We start from the raw sequence: 20,584 nt of genomic DNA, 5'->3' as shown, positions 1-20,584 counted from the left end.
TAGGCTTGGCCACAGCTTATCCAGATTTCAGGGACAAGTGGGCGACATTTCCACAGGCAAATTACTTAATTAATTTATTCGTCCCAAAATATAGGAAGGCTTTAACGTTAGCCAAGCTTAATGTCCTGCCTTCTACCCTCCTTGAAGGCAGATTTAAGAGCGTGCCCTTCTGGGATCGTCTGTGCCCTTGTGGGTCGGGGGAGGCGGAAACAATTCGGCACGTGTTGTTTTATTGTTCCTTTTACCTTGATTTTAGAGTTATATTTATTACTCTGATTTTAATAAAAATCCCAGGTAGATGGGATTTATTTTACTTAGAGTATTTGTTGTCTGACCGGAACCCCCAGGTCACAATAAAAGTAGCCAGCTTTTTTGCAGCAGCTATTGATTGTCAAAAAGTAATGATTAAACAATTCTCCTTTTAATGTTAATATTTTAATTTTATTGTTTTAATATGCAGTAAGAGGGTATTTCACAAGAGTGATTACGTTTAATGCTTCTTTTAAGTATTGTTGTGCATGCTTTGTTTGTGTGTGCAAGAACCACTTCATATCACCTGGCTGATCAGAAATGTATAGCAAATGTAGCTCCTGAGCTGCTCTTTCAAAATTCTTTTGAAGTTTTTGTCAGACATGAGGCCTATTAGAATGTTAACACCATCTAACCTTTGTGTATTCTGATAGATTGAGAGCCCTAACAATGATGGTTATAGTCCAATTATTTATATATAAATAATGCATTTTCCACAAATGCTCTATCTCTCTTTTAAATCCTCACCGGAGTTGGCTGTGGAGACCTTGTCCAAGTGCCTGGAATCCGTGAGTGGGTGGATGGGAAGGAACAGGCTGAAGCTCAATCCTGATAAAACCGAGGTGCTGCTTGTGGGTGACAGGGGAAGGTTGGGTGTTGCTGACCTGATGCTTAATGGGGTGAGACTTCCCCTGAAAGATCAGGTCCGCAGCCTTGGGGTTGTTCTTGATTCCAAGCTGTCCATGGAGGCTCAGATTTCGGCAGTGAGCCGGGCAGCTTGGTATCAACTACACCTCATACGGAGGCTACAACCCTACCTCCTGATTCATCAGCTCCCACTGGTAGTACATGCCCTGGTCACCTCTCGATTAGACTACTGCAATGCGCTCTACGTGGGGCTACCCTTGAAAACAGTCCGGAAACTACAACTGGTGCAGAATGCGGCGGCTCGTTTGCTTACAAACAGCCGCCGCCGTGATCATATCACGCCAATGTTATTTCATCTACATTGGCTTCCAGTTGTTTTCCGGGCCCAATTCAAGGTGTTGGTGTTAACCTTTAAATCCCTATACGGTCTCGGCCCAGTTTACCTGAAGGAGCACCTCCAGTACCACCAATTAAGCCACCCGACTAGATCAGCCACACAGGGCCTTCTCTCAGTCCCACCAACGAAAACAGCTAGGTTGGTGGGGACTAGAGAGAGGGCATTCTCAGTGGCGGCCCCCACTCTCTGGAACTCCCTCCCGTTCGATCTCCACCATGCCCCTTCCCTGGATACATTTCGCCGAGCCTTAAAAACTTGGCTCTTTGGACAGGCCTTCGGGATCTCCGGGGTGGGCTAATTTTTCTATGATTGTTTTAAATTGTTTATTGATTGCCCTACATTGTTTTATACTGCTGCTATTTAAAATTGTTATGGTTGACTGCATTGTATTTTATACTGTATTTATATTGTATTTTATTAATTTTAATGTGTACGTCGCCTAGAGTGGCTTCGGCCAGATAGGCGACACAAAAATTAAATTTACTACTTACTTACTTACTTACAAATGCATTTGTGGTCAAAGTGGTTCACAAAAAAGCAATCTAAATTCAGTAGTAGAATAACAGTAATACATAAAAATGATTATATCGCTACAACATAATATGAACAGTTGAACAGGTAACTGTTCATTTAAAATATATCAAACATTGTAGGGAGCATAAAGCTTACCAACAGGTTAAGTAACAAAGTCCGGTAAATGTACATCCTAAAGTAGCTCTAACGTTGATGGCGTTAGTGACTGGAGACCCCATCTCCAAAAAAACTGTTATATCTAGACTCCAAAGCTCCCTCAGAGTTCTTCTGGCAGCAGCTTCCCTGCGAAGGCTCCTCGGGTGGAAGGTAGAGCACGGCAGGTTGGAAGCACCGTGGGTTCAACACCGTGGGTTCTCCAATATGGAGTCCCGCAGGGGTCAGTTTTGTCTCCCATGCTTTTTAATATCTACATGAAGCCGTTGGGTGAGGTCATCAGGAGTTTTGGAGTGCGTTATCATCAGTATGCTGATGACACGCAGCTCTACTTCTCGTTTTCATCTTCTTCAGGTGAGGCTGTCAATGTGCTGAACCGTTGCCTGGCCGCGACAATGGACTGGATGAGAGTTAACAAACTGAGGCTCAATCCAGACAAGACTGAGGTGCTATTGGTGGATGGTTTCTCTGATCGGATGGTGGATATATACCCTGTCCTGGACGGGGTTACACTCCCCCTAAAGGAGCGGGTTTGTAGTTTGGGAGTCTTTTTAGACTCTTCCCTCTCACTTGAGGCTCAGGTAGCCTCGGTGGCAAGGAATGCGTTCTACCAACTTTGGTTGGTAGCCCAGCTACGTCCCTATTTGAGTAAGGAGGACCTTACATCAGTGGTACATGCTCTGGTAACCTCGCGTTTGGATTAGTGCAGTGCGCTCTACGTAGGGCTACCTCTGAAGACAGTTCGGAAGCTACAGCTAGTGCAAAATGCGGCAGCCAGACTGCTAACAAGGACCAAGCGGTCCGAGCATATAACACCTGTTCTGGCTCGCTTGCACTGGCTGCCAATATGCTTCCGGGCTAGATTCAAAGTGTTGGTATTAACCTATAAAGCCTTATATGGCGCGGGACCATGATACTTGTTGGAACGCCTCTCCCGATACGAACCGGCCCGTATGCTACGTTCTACTACAAAGGCCCTCCTCCGGGTTCCGACTCATAGAGAGGCCCGGAGGGTGGTGACAAGATCTAGGGCCTTCTCAGTGGTGGCCCCCGAACTGTGGAACAGTCTCCCCAAGGAGGTGTGCTTGGCGCCGATGTTGTTTTCTTTTCGGCGCCAAGTTAAAACCTTCCTCTTCTCTGAAGCATTTTAATTTAAGTTAATTTAATTTGTAAAATTTTGTTGTAATTGATTTTTGACTGTTTTTATATGTTTTGCTGTATCATATTGTGATTTTATTGTATTGTTTGTGTTCACCGCCCAGAGAGCTATTGCTAGTCGGGCGGTATAAAAGCCTAATAAATAAATAAAATAAATAAATAAAATAAATAAGCAGCCATCCCCTGATGGCAAACACAGTGTTTTACCTCTCCACTCCACTGATCAGTTGACAGAGGCATTCTTCTGCTTGTTAAATTTACAGAGTCTCCTTTATTCAATTCTGTAGTAGACCAAAGATGAAGAAGTTGTACGTTCAGAATTTAGTGTCGAGAGTAATGCTGCAGATGCAACTTAAGACAGAATATTTCCTTAAACTTCATAGCTCTTGTTTTAAGCACAGGGTATCTTTGTAGAATTAAGATGAGTGAAACTTGAGCAGAAGCTACTGATTTCTTGAGATCTCAGATTTGGAAACAAAGATACTGTAAGGTACCAATGCAGATTTCAAGCCACTTTAATGCAGTTACTTGGAGATATTGTGGTACTTTACTATAGCTCTGGAACAAAAGTCTGACCTTGGATAGGCAGATTGTGTTCAATTTATTGCCCAGAGCTGCCTACTTAGGTTGGCCTCTTCAATAGTAGCAGCAACATATTTGTTTTACAGGACTTGTATTCTGCTTAAGCATTAAAACCACATAGAGTCTCAAGTACGCAGTAGTGCAGTTACAATATAATATTTGTCTTTTATATGGATTTCCTTGTGGAGGAAAAGTGTGAGGTCTGTAATATTTGTTGGTCTTGTAAACTTTTAGGTGACTGTCTAGCCTAAAGCTACTCCTGGAATATGATACTGTCCCACTTTAGGGTGCTATTCTTGGTTCCATGTGAACTCCTTTGGAAGACGAGTTAAAGCTTTTAAATTTCCATGGAAGGACACAAGTCCTTCTTTAATGCTAAATTCACTGTGGATGGAGGCAATATTCTTGGCATATGAATGGCCTGAATTCCAAACTAGAAGTGAACAGAGAAGGCTCCTGCAACTTGTTTCGTTTTACTTTCTGCTGCAGCCCAAGATAATTCATTCTAAATTTTGCCCAAATTTAAATTTTAGCCTAGCCTCCCCCAGATTGACAACTACATACCCATCTCTTGCTACATGCTTCCTTGCTCCGTATTTCTCCACTTATTTTTTTTCTGTTACATTTATCTACTTTCATACATACCAACAGGCTCACTATTATAAGTAGTTTAGCCTACTAATGTGATAAGCAATATTTCCAAGGGTAAACTTTTTTTGGTGTTATTTATTATTTGAAGCATTTTTTGTTATATGCCTTCAAGTCGATTTCAACTTATGGCGACCCTATGAATCAGCGACCTCCAATAGCATCTGTTATAAACTACCCTGTTCAGATCTTGTAAGTTCAGGTCTGTGGCTTCCTTTATGAAACGAATCTATCTCTTGTTTGGCCTTCCTCTTTTTCTACTCCCTTCTGTTTCTGCAAGCATTATTGTCTTTTCTAGTGAATCATGTCTTCTCATGATGTGTCCAAAGTATGATAACCTTAGTTTCATAATTTTAGCTTGTAGTGACAGTTCTGGTTTAATTTGTTCTAACACCCGATTATTTGTCTTTTTCGCAGTCCATGGTATGCGCAAAGCTCTCCACCACCACCACATTTCAAATGAGTTGATTTTTCTCTTATCCTCTTTTTTCACTGTCCAATTTTCACATCCATACATAGAGATCGGGAATACCATGGTTTGAATGATCTTTAGTGTTCAGTGATACATCTTTGAATTTGAGGGCCTTTTCTAGTTCTCTCATAGCTGCCCTCCCCTTTCCTAGCCTTCTTCTGATTTCTTGAATAGTGTGTCCATTTTGGTTAATGACTGTGCCAAGGTATTGATAATCCTTGACAAGTTCAGTGTCCTTGTTGCCAACTTTAAAGTTACATAAATCTTCTGTTGTCATTACTTTAATCTTCTTGACGTTCAGCTGTAGTCCTGCTTTTGTGCTTTCCTCTTTAACTTTCACTGCTCTTTAGCAGAAAAAAAACTCCTTGAGTGGCTTACAGTGATCAGCAGTAAGATAGTGTTTCAGCACTACTGGCCACATCTCTGCATGGAGCTTCTTGTTAGATTGGTACATAATAAGACCTCCTTCATCCATGATTTGATTGTGGACGAGGGTGCCAATCTGGCATGCGTTACTGAGACCTGGGTGGGTGAGCTGGGAGGGTTGATCTGACCCAGCTGTGCCTGCCTGGATACTCGGTGCAGCATCAGCACAGGTTGTGCAGGAGGGGGAGGTTGCTATGGTTCATAGGACATCCATCTCTATTATCATTACCAGGAAACTCCTCTGTCTTAGAGCAAGCTGTGTGGGCCTAGTGTTCGGCTAAGAAGTCAGTAAAATAGGGTTGCTGCTGGTGTTCTGTCCACCCTGCTGCCCAACAGCTTCTCTGATTGGGCTGGAAGTGGTCTCAGGTGTGGTATTGGAGGAACACAGAACAGTGATTTCAACATCCATGCTGAAACTGCCTCCAGTGTTTTGGCTGAGATGTCATGGCCTCCATGATGATTCTGGGGTTGTCTCAAGTTGCCATTTGTTTGACATACAGGGCAGGGCATACCATTGATTTGATCTTTGTTCCAGTTGGAGGAAGGGTGGTGTGGAAATAAAAGGATGGGTGGGTATCACCCTGTTGTCATGGCTGGATCACTGCCTGGCGAAGTTTGAACTTGCTGCTCTAATCCCCTTTCCGCAGAGGTGGTGGACCAATCTGGATGATCCAACCCTGGAGACTAATGGAATCCAAATGTCAAGGTGCTTGTGATGATGTAGCCTTCGATCCTTGTCTCTCTTGGCTTATTAAAGCTTGCTGAGGGGGCATGATTTGGTGAATCCCTGCAAGAGGGAGTGATCCTGGCCATCTTAAAAGAGGCGGTGATCCAACCACTCCTAAAAAAGCCCACCCTGGACTCATTTAGCTTGTGACAACTACTACCCGGTCACAAATACCCCCTTTTTGGGGTAGGTGAGCAAGAGAGCTGTGATATCACAGTTACAAATATTCTTGGATGAAACAGATTATCTTAACCCATTCCAATCTGGACTGAGGCCTGGTTATACAACTGAATTGGCTTTGGTCGCACTAATGGATGACTTTTCTTGTGAGAAGAACAGGGATGTGTGACCCTGTTCTTCTTTCTTGATCTCTCAGCATCTTTTGATACCAGTGACCATGTATCCTCTGAAACTGGCTCTGTTAGATGGGCATTGGGGGCACTGTGTTACAGTGGCTCTGGTCCAGTGTCTGTTTCAGAGAATAAGCATTGGTGTTTACCTCTTGGCCCCCTGGCAGCTGTACTGTGTCCCCAGTGCTATTTAACACTACATGAAGATGTTGGGAGTGGTTATTAGCAGATGTGGTGTGAGATGTTATCAGTACACTGATGATACCCAGCTTTATTTCTCTGTAACATCTGAATCAGCAGAGGTCATGCAAGCCTTGTACCAGTGCCTAGACTCTGTGGTGGCCTGGTTGAGATGAAAAAAATCTGATGAGACAGAGGCACTGTCTCAGTGGCTAGAATAGTATTTTGTTAGTTTAGGCTGGTAAGACAGCTATGACAGTTTCTGAATCAGGATAGCCTAATATGAGTCATCCATGTGCTGGTAAACTTCAGATTGGATTACTCCAATGTGCTCTATGTGGAGCTGCCCTTGGGATTGATCCAGAAGCTGCAGCTTGTGGAGAATTTGGCAGCTCACTGGGGTAGAATACCACTATTATATTCGAAAGAATTGCACTGGCTGCCAATTAGCTACCAGGCTAAGATCAGGGTACTGGTGAACATAGGTATGTACAGCTTGGGACCAGGATACCTAAAAGGTCATATCCCTTATATACCTGATTGATCACTGGGCTCTGCAGGAGAAGGCATCCTACAGATACCATCTTAGGAGGTCCATTCTGCATGATGTCTGAACCATGCCTTTAGTGTGGAGGCACCTATCCTTTGGAATTCCTTCCTGTTACATATCAAACAGGCATCTCTATGGACTCTTTGGCATCTGTTGAAGACTTTTCTCTTTCAACTAGTTTCTAAGTGGTGATTTTTATTCCAGTCAGTATCTGTACTGGATTTCAAGTTGTATATATATACATTCAATGGAGAACACTACCTGCAACTACAAGGCACAGCCATGGGGACTCGCATGGCTCCATCATATGCAAATCTCTTTATGGGTAAACTGGAACAGGAGATCCTCAAAAAGGCCATCAACAAACCACTTATATGGTGGCGATACATTGACGACATCTTTATGGTCTGGACGAATGGTAAAGAGAGTTTGGAACAATTTAAAAATTACATCAACTCTATACATCCCTCTATTAAGTTCACATTTAATAATACAAATGACAATCCGCACATCCCTTTTCTGGATGTCCTTCTTACCATTGAAAACAACAAAATAGCCACTGATCTCTACAGCAAACCCACTGATGCCCACATCTATTTAAACTGGAAATCCTGCCATCCTAGGCATATAAAGAAGAACATTGTGTATAGCTTAGCTCTGAGAATCAAACTTATTTGCAACACTGACGATAAATACCAGAGAAGGATCAGTGAACTTAAAGAACACCTTCTTTGAAGAGGATATTCTCCATATATTTTGAATTGCAACATCCACGAGCCTCCATTCTGTCCAGAGAAAACCTCCTCCATCATACTGAGGTGTCAAAGAGCAGAGAGCAACAGATTCCATTTGCGGTAGATTTCCATCCAGCATCTCCTAACTATCACCGAGCAATCAAGGAGAGCTACCCATTGCTGGCAAACTCTGAACATCTTACCAGAGCCATCAGCAAGGCCTCCTGTTATAGCATTTCGCCAACCTCCTAATTTGTGCAGACTGTTGGTGAGAGCTGTGCTTAAGCCACCTATCACCAGTCCAGGGTCTCATCCTTGTCACTCCAAACGCTGTATCACCTGTGTGTACCTCAGGGAGACAGCCACTTTTACAAGCACTAGGACAGGCAGGACATATTACATCAAACAGAACATCACCTGCAAGTCCTGCAATATAGTTTACATCATCGAGTGGAAAAGACCAGGATGTCATATCCAATACGTAGGAAAGACCACAACTGACCTACGCACGCGCTTCAGGAACCACAAGTCAGCAATTTTGACAAAAAAAGTGGAGCAACCAGTTGCAAAGCATTTTAACATCGAGGATCACAGCCTGTTGGACTTTCCCATTACAGCGATAGAGATGCCAGCAGATCCAGCAGCACTGACCAAAAGGGAGAACTTTTGGATTTACTCCCTGGACACATTGGCACCACACGGCCTGAACCTGGAGGACAGTACCACCACTACTTAGCTTCTGTAAATGAAGCCCCTCTGAGCATTCCATCCTCAAAGCTCTATAACTGCCACCTTGGTAACAGCATTTGTATTTTAGCAGCTGATGAAGGCGGAAGCTGAAACGTTTTGTTAATATAATAAAAACCTCTGTTTGGTTAATCACAATTACATTCATATATATATATTTTAGGTGATTAACGGAATCCTTATAGGGATCCAGAGCAAGCTTGAGTGAAGTTCTGTTTGTTGCTTTCAAAACTGTCTTTTATATATATCTATATCTTTATATCTATATATCTATATCTATCTATAATTTTTAATTGTTCTTATCCATGCGGTTGTTAACTATTCATATAGTGTTTCATATAATGTTTCATATGATTCATATAATGTTTTATGTATGTTATATTGTGAAATCACTTTGAGATGCTTCATAGGAAATGATTCATAAATAAATAAATATTATCACTGTAATGCGGCTAGCTGTTGAAAGTGTGCCATTGTTCCCATACTGTATATCACAATTACATACTGCTGATTACATTGTGCTTTCTTCTCTCTGTCTTCTCCAGACGCTGCATTCAAATAGTACATAAGCTGCTTTGCTACCAGAAGAAATGCAGAGTGAGGCTTCATTACACTTGGAGGGAGCTCTGGTCAGGTAAATTCTTTGCCTTGCTTCTTCTTCCACTACCAATTTATCCTTTTTGCCACTCCATAAGCTTGGTGTTTATAGTTCTAGAATCAGCATTATTAAAATAACTGAAGCGTGTTGCCCGTTCTTACCACCCTCCAGTGACTTATGACACACAATTTCACCAAGAAGTACAGTTGTGGGGGAGCAAGGAAGAGGAGAGGTAGCTTTTAAAATCAAGCCCTATGAATGGTTTTTGTTGAGCTTTCTGGATCTACTTTCATCACAGTTAAATTTTAGAGTAGAACTAAATGTGATCCTAACATATTGTTGCCATTTTTCATGTTGGGTTCTCCCTTCTCTCTGTACGTTGCAGGCAGATTTAATTTGCTTTCTGACATGGTCATATTGTGTGCTTTTCCCCCCTCTCCTGCTCCTCATCGTTGGCTCCTGCTGGTGGTGGGGAGAAAGGCAGGGAAAACAGCACAGGGAGGTCTACATAAATATTAAAGAGAGGCAGTGGAGTGAGAACTCTGCCCCAGACTGGTGTATTCACACCATCCTGTGTCAAGCATCATGTGTAGTTCTGTCCTGGGTAATTTAAAATGAGATTGGGCATAGCTGTATTTAATAGTCATAGCTGTACTTAATAGGCAGGCAATGAACTTATATTTTGCCTCCGGAGGATGAAAGGGATTTGCTGATGGATTTATTTAGTTTCTAATTCTCCATTGCTGTTTTATGCCTGGAAGCAGGAGAGGCGAGTAATTTTTTAGTACAGCTAACCACTCTGTCTCCATAAAAGCTTCCATGGCATAATAAAGAAGGTTTTATAGAAATGGCCCAGAGTCCTGTTATATGTCTTGGGAACGATGACTAATGACTTGGTTTACTCAATGAAACTCTTCCAGGGAGGGCATTTGGGAAGCTGTGTTTAATGGTTTTTAAAGCAGTATTCTGTTAGTTGGCTAGCAGTATCTCCTCTATGGCTAAGTGCAGCTAGATGAAAGTGCTGTCGTAATCAGATTCTGCATCAGTCAGTTCATTTTTCCTTTTGTGACATGTGGCATTTTCAGGTTTTCTAAACTAGAGAGTACAGAGGGTGATATCTTGGTCCTCTGTTAATGAATCAACAAGATTTTTGTCCGGCTTGCCTTTGCCAGAACTGAGGGTAGCAGTGAACATTGTGGGAGCTTTTTTTCCTTTCCTTTCTTCCTTGATAAACTTTCTTTGCTGCCACAAGCTATAATGAGAGAATTTGTGCATCACACAGTTTGCATTTAAGTGTTGGCTGTGGGAGGGAGATTTTGCATGGGTGCTGCTTTTGATGGTAGCCATGAAGTTTGTGGCATGACAAGTTTTGCTCACCTGCCTGCATGGAACCTCTTGTAGCCTGTGGCTACCAGGCTAGCACTTAAACACAAGGCTGATTTTTATGGCCAAGTACCAGAACATTTGCCCACGCTTGCCAGTTTTCTGGGAATGAAGGAGACACTGACAGTTATTATTTACTCTATACAGATTAATGGAGCTGTGGCTGGTGTTCATACAGCTAGTAGCATTGTTTAAAATCATTTTCCAACAGTGCTCGTATTGTTTATTATTCCAGCATTCATTGTTCACCCAGCAGATGTATAATGCAAACAGTAATAGCATCAGTTGTTTCTGTTACTTTGCTGTAATACTATTTGCTGTAGTGCTATTTCATGTGAAGAGGCACATTGTCATTGAGGTGCTAGTATTAGAATAGCTTCTCTAGGTATTTGGAATATGAAGAAGGTAACAACAGGCTTGGATCAGAAGACTAGTATTGGTTGCTAAAAGATAGTCATGCTGTAATTGGCAAGATAAAACTATTTGGATGTTACAGTTAGTGAATCTAGCTACAAAGAAAGAATAGTAATATAAAAATCAAGGTGTAGGAAATGCATCTACAGAAATGTGGAGAAAATTTGTGCAAATATGTATCTAGTGTAAAAAAAAAAGGCTTTCCTGAGGATCTGGTGTCCTTGTGTTTTTCCTTTCCTCTTCTCCCACTCCCTTATTTGGGCTTTCATTCTTATTTTATTATTGTTGGCTGTAGTTGCGTTGCTTGCATGTATAAAATGTTCATAAAAACATATTTTTTAGGATCCACTGGAGTTTGAATTTGTAATATCTACTCATAGACCCACAAGAACGCTAAGGAAAATATACAAAATTCTCCTTTGTACTGAATTAAGATCTAATGTGTACCAGATTAGATGGGAGAGCGACGTGGGTTATCAGATCTCTTCAGAAACATGGAAGTGGATTTGGAGACAGGTACCACATTTTACAATAGGTGTAAATATTAAGGAAAATTTTACAAAGTCACGTTTAGATGGAATCTGATCCTGAAAAGACTTAGTCGTATGTATAATTCCACATTAGATGTCTGCTGGAGATGCAAAGCTAATAATGCAAGATTACTCCATATTCTATGGTTCTGCCCTAACGTCAAAACATTTTGGGAAGAGATTGGGAAGAGATAAAAGATATAACTGATCTTTCGTGATCTTCCCATGGATCCCCCTAATCATACTTTTTGGTTATCTTGAGGATCCTATCCTATCTGATGATAGAGAAATGATCATATACTTTCTAATGGCAGCCAGATTGACTTTATCCCATACTTTGGTAATTCATTCAGGAATTGTTGGAGTAATTGATTTTTTTTCTAATTTCTGGTTATAGTCAATCTTGTAAAATTTACCAATATGAGAACAAGGAAAGGAAGACAATCACCAAACGTTTTTATACAGGAATGGCGCTTATTTGCAATGTACTGGAATAATATGGTTCATGATAATATCAATATTTGTAAGATCTTGGGAACTCTTTGAATAGATGTTACAAGCTTCATTTTTTCTAATTATTTTTCTTGATCTAAACTATGACGTTTTTGTTAACCAAATGTGTAAAGAACCCCAGTGTGCCTACTAGAAATTATTATTATTATTATTATTATTTATTACATTTGTATACCGCCCCATAGCCAAAGCTCTCTGGGTGGTTTACAACAATTAAAAACATTAAAAACAAATATACAAATTTAAAAACACATTTAAAAAAAAACAATTTAAAAACACATACTAAAATGCCTGGAAGAAGATGAAATATATATATATATATATATATATATATATATATATATATATATATATATATATTTATGATATAATTTAACGTAGATTTATATCTGATAATTTTTTCTTTTTTGTAAAACCTTCATAAGCCATGACAGTTTTGTTGATCTGTTGTTACTTTTGTATTTTATTTTGTTTAAATAAAACTTAAAAAAGAAACACAATTTTTGGTTAGGAGGAATTTTTTTTATAGAGGATTTGAAAATGCAAGGTTATGCTTGATGGAAGATTTTGGTGAAAGCTGGGAAACTGCAATTGGATAAAAAATGTTAAAAATAATTTTTATGAATTGACAAATATGTACATGTGTCATTTCATTTAGGTGCCACTTACCAAAGTTCTTTTAAATTGCACTTCTGTTATTTTACTGGATCACTGTTTTATTTATTATGTTTGCTACTTTTATGTTATCTCCATATAATATAGTTTTTGAAAAAAACTTTTAAGGTATTGATAACCTAGCACTTAAAAACAGTTTATTGCCTTTACAGAATGCCAGGATTTTTTTTAAAAGCAGGGGACTATGAGGGTGTTAGCACAGTTGCTTATTACATTCTGTGTTCAAGTGGTGGATCACAGAGTGTCCATTTCTTCTAGCTATGTGCAGTAGGCTTTTCTTCTGCCTGTGGCGTTGTGCACATTCCTGTTTGCTTGTAGGAACTCTGTGTGTGTGTGTGTGTGTGTGTGTGTGTGTGTGTGTGTGTGTGCGTGTGTGTATGCATGTTAAGACATCATGGTGGTATTATATGTCTAATGTGCAGGCCTCAAAATGCTTGCTTTGGAAGTAAAGAAATAGGTTTGTCTGCTTGACTTGCTCCTCACCATGCCAGGCATTGCAGGAATAATCTCTGCTTTGTTTCACCTAGCTACCAGTGAACAGTGTAGACTCCGAAATGCATAGTGAACTGAGCTATGCTTGATAGATGTCAATATAAGTTTTAGAAGTTTGGTGTCATCAGGGGTTCACAAACCCCCTGCTCAAGCACTTTTAAGGGAAAAAAGCTCTTATTTATTTCCATTTGTTCTGCCTTTGGCTATAGACAGTATAATTTTTGCTCAGTATTATTTTACTCTGTATGTCGTGTGTGTACATACTTCATGTAGCTATTTACAGTGCTTTTTGGATAAAAAAATCCGAGGTGCGGGTATTCATAATGTGATGAAAGTATTGTGGCTGATAGCAAAAAAAGGGGTCTGGTAATCGGATTAATGAGTACTGTCACAAAAAAAGCCTCGGGTAGATAATTATTGAAATTGTACCCTTGCCTCTCTTTCCAGGCTTCACCCTCTAGATTAAGTGTCTAATTCCTCCAGTCTTGTCTCATACATCTTACTTCCTAGCCAATGCTGTGTTTATTGCTCTCTTCAGAGCCCTTTCCACTTTGTCTAATATATGTCCTATCTTGGAGGCAGATTGTGATGGAAACTTTATTGTGAAGTCTGCAGGTAGAAGCTGCTAAGGTTTCTCATAAGTAACTTAATTGCATAATTAACCTTTTTCAGTTTTCAAAGTAATTAGTCTAGATTACTATTCATTATTTTGTTCTTGAATGGACTTATTTAACCTAATAGACGCCTCTACCTCAACCAGGTAGTTTGAGGAATTAACATGTTATCTGTGGGATCTTGCCACCTTTCTAGAGGCCAGTACATATTTGGGCTTATTTTTAAATGTGGTAAAGAGATTGAGAGTGGGCTGGAAGACTGTGTGTTCTTAGTCCATTTCTTCTCTGCAACAAATTCCCCTCATCCACCTTGATTTGGTAAAGTGTTACCAACTAGAATTCCCCACTTAGCCTTTATTATGTTTAAAGTTGACATTTTCCATTGCTAGACATTCCTCTGCTCTAAAGATTTGCTCACTGGATCCCAGATGTTCTATCTACCAGTAGCTTCCCATGGCTGCTGAAAAGTTGCTGTGATGTTCCACCCTTGCTCCTGATGTTGTGCCAGAGTCTGGCTTGCCGTGTCATCTGAACACGGATTCATGGTTTGCTTCCTCCAGACAAACCATGAACAGTAACCAAGGTTTGTTCTCATCTTACCATTCATGGTTTATTTGGAGGAAACAAACCATGAGCCTTGGCTCGGACAGTGTGACAAGCCAGATTCTGACTTGTTTAGTCCGTGACATGGTAGCAGCAGTGTGTTGGCATTTAATGGATCTTTTACATTATTTTTAATACTCTCCTTTTTTTTTTTTAAAAAAAGTGGCAAATGGCATTGTGTTTGCAGATGGGATTTTCTGCACTTTGAAAATCATCTGGGAAGGCCTTCAATTTCCTTTTAAAATCTGCAGAAAATCAGTTGTGGTCTCCCTTCTGCCCCTTCTCAGCTGAAACTTTGTCACTAGGCAGGAGGCAGAATAAATTTATTCTGGGGATATTTTATTTATTCTATAGATGGGTGCTGCCTAGCACAATGCACTGACATGATGTGTAGTTTTGAGGCATAGATTTGGTAGAACACTTTCCAGGGGCCAGCTTTTTCCTTGGCTGCCATCTCTTTTTCTGTCTCAAAATGTGCATCTGTAGGAGTAAGAGCCCTGGAGCTGGAGTGGTCCCTGATTTTTCAGAAAATAAGCAAATCTCTAGGGTAATGTGAAGGACTTGGGAAAGTTGCATTTAGTGATTGGAACTGGGCACAGTTCTCAATTCTTAAAGTTACTAACCTGCCTTGTCTGTTTTAAGCCTCAATACGGTTATAATCTTTAGCGCATCTTACGCAATTGCAGCAAGGTGTTGTATGTCTTTCTATTTGACCTGCTTTTGCCAAATCGTGTTATAAGTTTTGGCCTAGTAGTAAGAGTAGACAAGCAGTAAATCCTTTGGGGATGTCTTCATTTCTCTTGTACATGGTCCCACTAGCACCTGCCTTTGATGCAGGATTTTGTGTAAACCTTGCTCTTTCCTTTTCTCTTTCTCGAGTTTTCCTCCTTCACCCCCATCTACTTTGCATACTGCTCAAATATAAAACAGCATTTCCTGTTAGCATGAAGTTTCCATGCTATCTTGAACTTTTTGCAATTTGGTATGGGTCCTATATTTAGAAAGGAGGGACAGTAGCTAGCCAAATAGCATTACTGCTCTTCGCAGGGAGTTCTAGCAAAAGGAGCAAGACCCCAGCACATTTCCTTGAGTGGTGGAGTGCAGACAGGCTGCTCCTGCTTCTGAGCAGGGAATTTCCTTTGTCACAGCTCCTCTGAGCACTGGAAATGCCAGGTTGCAGATTCATCTGAGCTGTGGAACCATACAACTTTGCAGCAATCTCAGTTTTAAAAAACATCCTGAGAGAACATTTTATCCTTTTGTTGCAGTTATCCCAGGGACAGGAAATTGAGTGAGAGCAGTACTCCAGGCAGTGAGACAAAATGCCAGTGCATGTAACACTTCTGTTGAGCTGTGTAGTTTGCTCTTGTGGTTGGATGTTTTAGGTCCTTTTTTATTAGGAGTTCAAATTTGAGAATGGATGAAGTTCAGAACGCATTTGAGCTATACGTGTTGTAATGTTCATGCTTGTTTCCTTTTGTTATTTGAAAATGTCAGTGTTCAGCAATTGGGACTGCCTTTGGGAGACATGAAATTTCGCTCAGTATCTCTGAGAATGAGGCTAGAAGGATATTTTGTAGCATCCTGGTAATTATTTTTGACAATCCAGGAAAGCTAGTGAACTTTTCAGAGATGGATAAATCACTGACACTCTGTGGCGTTATTTATAGCAGGAGTACAGTAGGGCCCCACTCATATGGCGGGTTATGTTCCAGACCCCCGCTGTAAAGCAGATCCCATTGAATAGAATGGTGTGCGATGCCCGAAAACCGCCGTAAAAGCAGAACAAGTGCCGTATGAGTGGGGCTTTAGTCTAATTGAGACCGCTGTATTAGCGAATTGCTGTAATGCGGGGCCCTACTGTAGTTAACTTTTTTGGCTTGATGGCTACATTTAGCTTTGGCCTACTCCCCAAGCACTGCATGCCAGTGGTAAGTGTGATCAAAAGTGATGTGGCCACCCTCCCCTCTCTCTCTTACACACACTTTCTCTCTCTCCCCTCTACCTCCATGCAGGTCAGGTGACAAAGGAGTTGTTGCCTCTTCTCCGCTCATCAAATGATTGAGCTAATGAAGAGGGAGGAAGCAGTTTGCATGCTCATCAGAGCATTGTGCTCTGCCCACCCCAGTGCTGTGTCTACTTTATTCAGCTTTCTTTTTGCCACTGCTTGAAATCAGTGGGGACCCAAGGGGTCAGAAAAAGCGGTTGGAGGAGAAGGATTGGGCCACCAAACTGTGGATTAGTCACTCCTGCTGTATAGGATAGGCAACTTTATAAAACAGGGCTGATCATTTGGATTTATTGCATTCTATGTTTTTTTAAAAACTCTTCCTCAATGCTTTTCAGTTGGCAACTTGAAACTGGTATATATTTAAATCAGTTGGCAATTGAAGGGTGCCAACTATTCACCAATTTATCTCCCAAATGCAAGTTTCACATAAATTGTATGAACATAAATAACAAACCCCAAACTTTGTGATTTGGAAAAAAAAATGTAAGTAAATATTTTGTTCCATAAGGAAACAAAAGCATATTATTTGTCTTGAAGCAGATCCAAGGCAGGCTGATAAAACAAAAGGGAGGTAGTTTCATTTTTTATTTTTTATCGGAGAAGTACATTTTCTGGAGTTACTTGGTGTTACTTCACTTTGGAGTATTCTTAGGCAATATACCCTTTTATAGTCTGGGGTTCAACTACAGCTTTTTTGCTGCTTCTTGTGTAGATTGTACACTGAAATTCCTTCATTCCCCTTTGCGCCCCAGTTTTACATTGCATACATGTTCTGAATTGGTTGGCATTGTGGAATACATAATTCTTGGTTCAGAAATTGTTAGATGGGTAGTGTCAACATGCATCGTGGAAATGGCTAGGTGAGGGATAAATCTGTATCACTTGCAAGGTCCGTGCTAGAGGGTGGCCAGGTCAGGCCCCGGCCGAGGGCCCCTCTTTAGGGTGGGTGGGTAGTGCTCCCTTCTGCGATCTGTGGCAGCATTGGCTCTCAACCCTTCTGCGGATTGCAGAGAGGAAGCTCCCAGGCAACCCCTACTACCATGCAGGCCCATGATGCCCATCTACATGCCTCACCTACCTTTCCCTTGAAGTAAATGCTGCCCGCACTGCAGGTGCATGCCTGCCATCAACCCAAAAGGCGGCCGAGTCTTCCCTAAGGGGCTGATGTTCCTGCCGCCATCTTGGTTGATGGCAGGCATGCATGCACAGGACAGCCAGCATTCACTTAAAGGGAAAGGTAAGTGGGGCTGGTGCCCAAGGGCCCTGGCATGCCTGGCGGCAGCTCTGACTACCTGTCCTAAATGACATTGGTAGCTTTCCCTGGAGATGTTATGATATGCATTCTTAAATGTTGAGAATAGTTTCAATCTAGTTAAGATGTAAAGGCAAAATGGTTGTAGGTTTAACCAAAGGATAGAGGGAGATGTAGCCCAACACATACGGCAGGATATACCCACAATCTGGCTTTTGCTACAGGGCAGATGATTGATGGTTCTTTGGAGGGGATATTAATAAGTCAATTGTCATTGACAGGCTATTTTCTGGTGGTGTTTGGATTGACTATGACAGTTCCCCCGCTGCAGACATGGGGGACCTACTAATACAGTCTGTCCTCAAACACTTATTGAATCTGAGGGATTCCTAAATGCTCTAGGGAATTTTCTGGCTGACATGTCACGTACTCTTGTTGAGACCCTGGTCCCCGTTAGAATAATGAGATGGAACAGGCTATCAAACAATCACTCCGTGGTACCTTCTCTGGCAATGGAACCTAGGTGTCACCCTGGTATTTGGGGGAATTCCAGGTGATGAAGGAAGTGGCATAATAGCTAGAGCACAAGTGATACAACTATCACAGTAAAGATGCCTGAATATGGGTGAGAACACATTATTGTTCCTACCATGGTATACTTCAGCACCACCATTGCATGCTGAAGCAGCTGTCCAGTTGTTCTATTTTGAGGGCTTAATGGGCTTTTAAAATCCAGCCAGAGGGGTGAACTGGAAGCAATGGAGGCCTGCTTTGACAAGTTTGCTAGGCGCTTTGAGAATAAAATTGCTCGTATTTGCACTGAACTTCCACCACTATTATGACAGTTCCTGAAGGGGTATCTTGAGCTTCGACTTGTCAGGTCATATATGGGATCAGTTTCAATTACTGCAGCCTGAGGATGTGAACAAGGTGCTTGAAGCAGTTTAGCCTGCCACATGTAATCTTGATTCATGTCAATTTTGGCTGATAAAAGTAGCTAGGGAGGATTGACTGGGTGGGTCCAGGGAATACTAAATGCTTCTTTGTTGGAGGAGGTGATACCAGCCTCCCTTAAGGAGGTGGTGTTGCATCCCCCATTTAAGAACTCCTCACAGACGTGAAGTGTGTGACACCTGTCACCCAGTTGCAAACATGCTCAAAAGAATGATAGTTCAACTTCAGGCATACTTGGATATCAATTATTTTCTGGACCCATTGAAATTTGGTTCAGGCCCCGTTATGGCACCAGCCTTGGTCAACCTGACTGATTACCTTTGACAGGAGAGGAACAGAGGGAGTGTGGTTTTGCTAGTTCTTTGACCTCTCTTTTGATTCCATCAACCATCGTATCCTCTTAGAGCAGCTCTGTGGGTTGGGAGTTGGAGGCACAATGATACAATGCTTCCTTTCTTGCTTGCAGGACCATTTCCGGAGAGTGCATTAGAGGAACCATTGCTCTGCACTGTGGCAATTGTAATGTGTTGTTCTGCAAGGTTCTATTCTGTCCCCCATGCTGTCTAATGTCTATATGAAGCAGCTGGGAGAAGCCACCCGGGGATTTGGAGCATGGTGTCATCAGTATATAGATGACACACAGCTGTATTTTCTCCATATGAACTGAATCAGTTGAGATAGGGCAGTGGGCAGATTGTTGTTGTGAGGCAGTAACTGGCTAGATGGTAACCAGTAAGCTGAAACGGAGTCTCAACAAGATGGAGGTGTTGTGGGTCAGGGGCTCACAGATCTGGGAATTAGACAGATTACCTGTTCTGCATGGGGTTGCACTCCCCTCAAAAGAGCAACTTGGGAGTACTCTTAGATTCAGTACTGTCATTGGAAGTCCAAGTGACATCAGTGGCAAGGAACACCTATTACTGGTTCACCAGCTACAGCCTTTCCTGGACAGAGAGCGCTTGGCAACTGCGAGATATGCTCTGGAAATCTCTCAATTAGATTACTATAAAGCTTTCTATGTGGGGCTGCCTTTGAAGACATTCTGCTGCTAATACAGAATGAAGCTGCCAGGATGCTGACTGATATAGCCAGCCAGAACCATATTATACTGATCCTAAAGAACCTGCACTGGCTGCCTGTATTTTTCTGAGCCCAATTCAAGGTGCTGATGTTGACCTATAAAGCCATACATGACTGAAGGGACACCTCTCTATATATGTATCCGCCTTATGTTGAGATCAGCAGGGGAGGCTCTTCTTGTCATCCATCACTGGGTGAGGTACATAGTGTGGTGGCATGGAATAAGGTCGTCTTAGTGGAGGTATTTTGTCTCTGAAATAGCCTCACTTTTGAGGTGCGTCTGGCACCTTCATTGTTCAACCTTTGGCACCATTTACCCCTTTTTTCTTGGGCTTTTAGTGGTGGCCAATTTACTGTTGTTGTTGTTTTAAAAAAATACTGTTTGTTTCCTGCTTGCTGCATATTAGTGAGATTTTGTTGTTGTTTGGAATGGTACATAGGAAGCTGCCTTGTACTGAGTCAGGCCATTGGGCCATCTAGCTCAGTCTGCTACACTGACTGGCAGTGGCTCTCCAGGGCTTCAGGCAGGAGTCTCTCTCAGCCCTACTTGGAGATGCCAGGGATTGAATTTGGGATCTTCTGCATGCAAGGCAGATGCTCTGCCACTGAGCTATGGCCCTTCCCCAGTGGTGTATATATATAATATGTAATAGTTTGTATTGTTTTAAGTGTAACCTTCCTTGGGATCATCAGATAAGAGGTGGACTTATAAATATAAAGTGGTGCTTGTTCTTTTAGTGTTTGGGAAGTGCCTTGCAGATGCAGACTGAAATGACGGAGACACATAAGCTTTTGGCAGGGAGCAGTCGCAGGTCACCATTCTATTCCTCTCTTACACTTTTGTATGAGGGATTAGAGCAAATCCTTATCTGCTTGTGATTTGTCCCTCAGCTTCCTCTACAGATCATAC

At 41.6% G+C, this 20,584-nt stretch overlaps 1 protein-coding gene across 6 annotated transcripts in view; it reads left to right on the top strand.

Annotated features, from left to right (window-relative positions):
- ARMH3 (armadillo like helical domain containing 3) overlaps positions 1–20,584 on the top strand; it is a 239,573-nt gene that overhangs the window by 62,406 nt on the left and 156,583 nt on the right. For all 6 annotated transcript variants that reach the window (XR_009764035.1, XM_061636248.1, XM_061636249.1 and 3 more), the window contains one exon: positions 9,101–9,189. Coding sequence is in view for 5 of the 6 variants with exons in the window: in XM_061636248.1 (XP_061492232.1) it covers positions 9,101–9,189 (89 nt within the window). In the remaining variant the exon portion in view is untranslated. The remainder of the gene's footprint in view (positions 1–9,100; positions 9,190–20,584) is intronic.

The sequence above is a fragment of the Rhineura floridana genome, chromosome 7, assembly GCF_030035675.1.
Source record: "Rhineura floridana isolate rRhiFlo1 chromosome 7, rRhiFlo1.hap2, whole genome shotgun sequence".
Classification (NCBI taxonomy): Eukaryota; Metazoa; Chordata; class Lepidosauria; order Squamata; family Rhineuridae; genus Rhineura; species Rhineura floridana.
The sequence above is the reverse complement of the archived record's forward strand: the minus strand, read 5'-3'. Positions and strand labels throughout refer to the sequence as shown.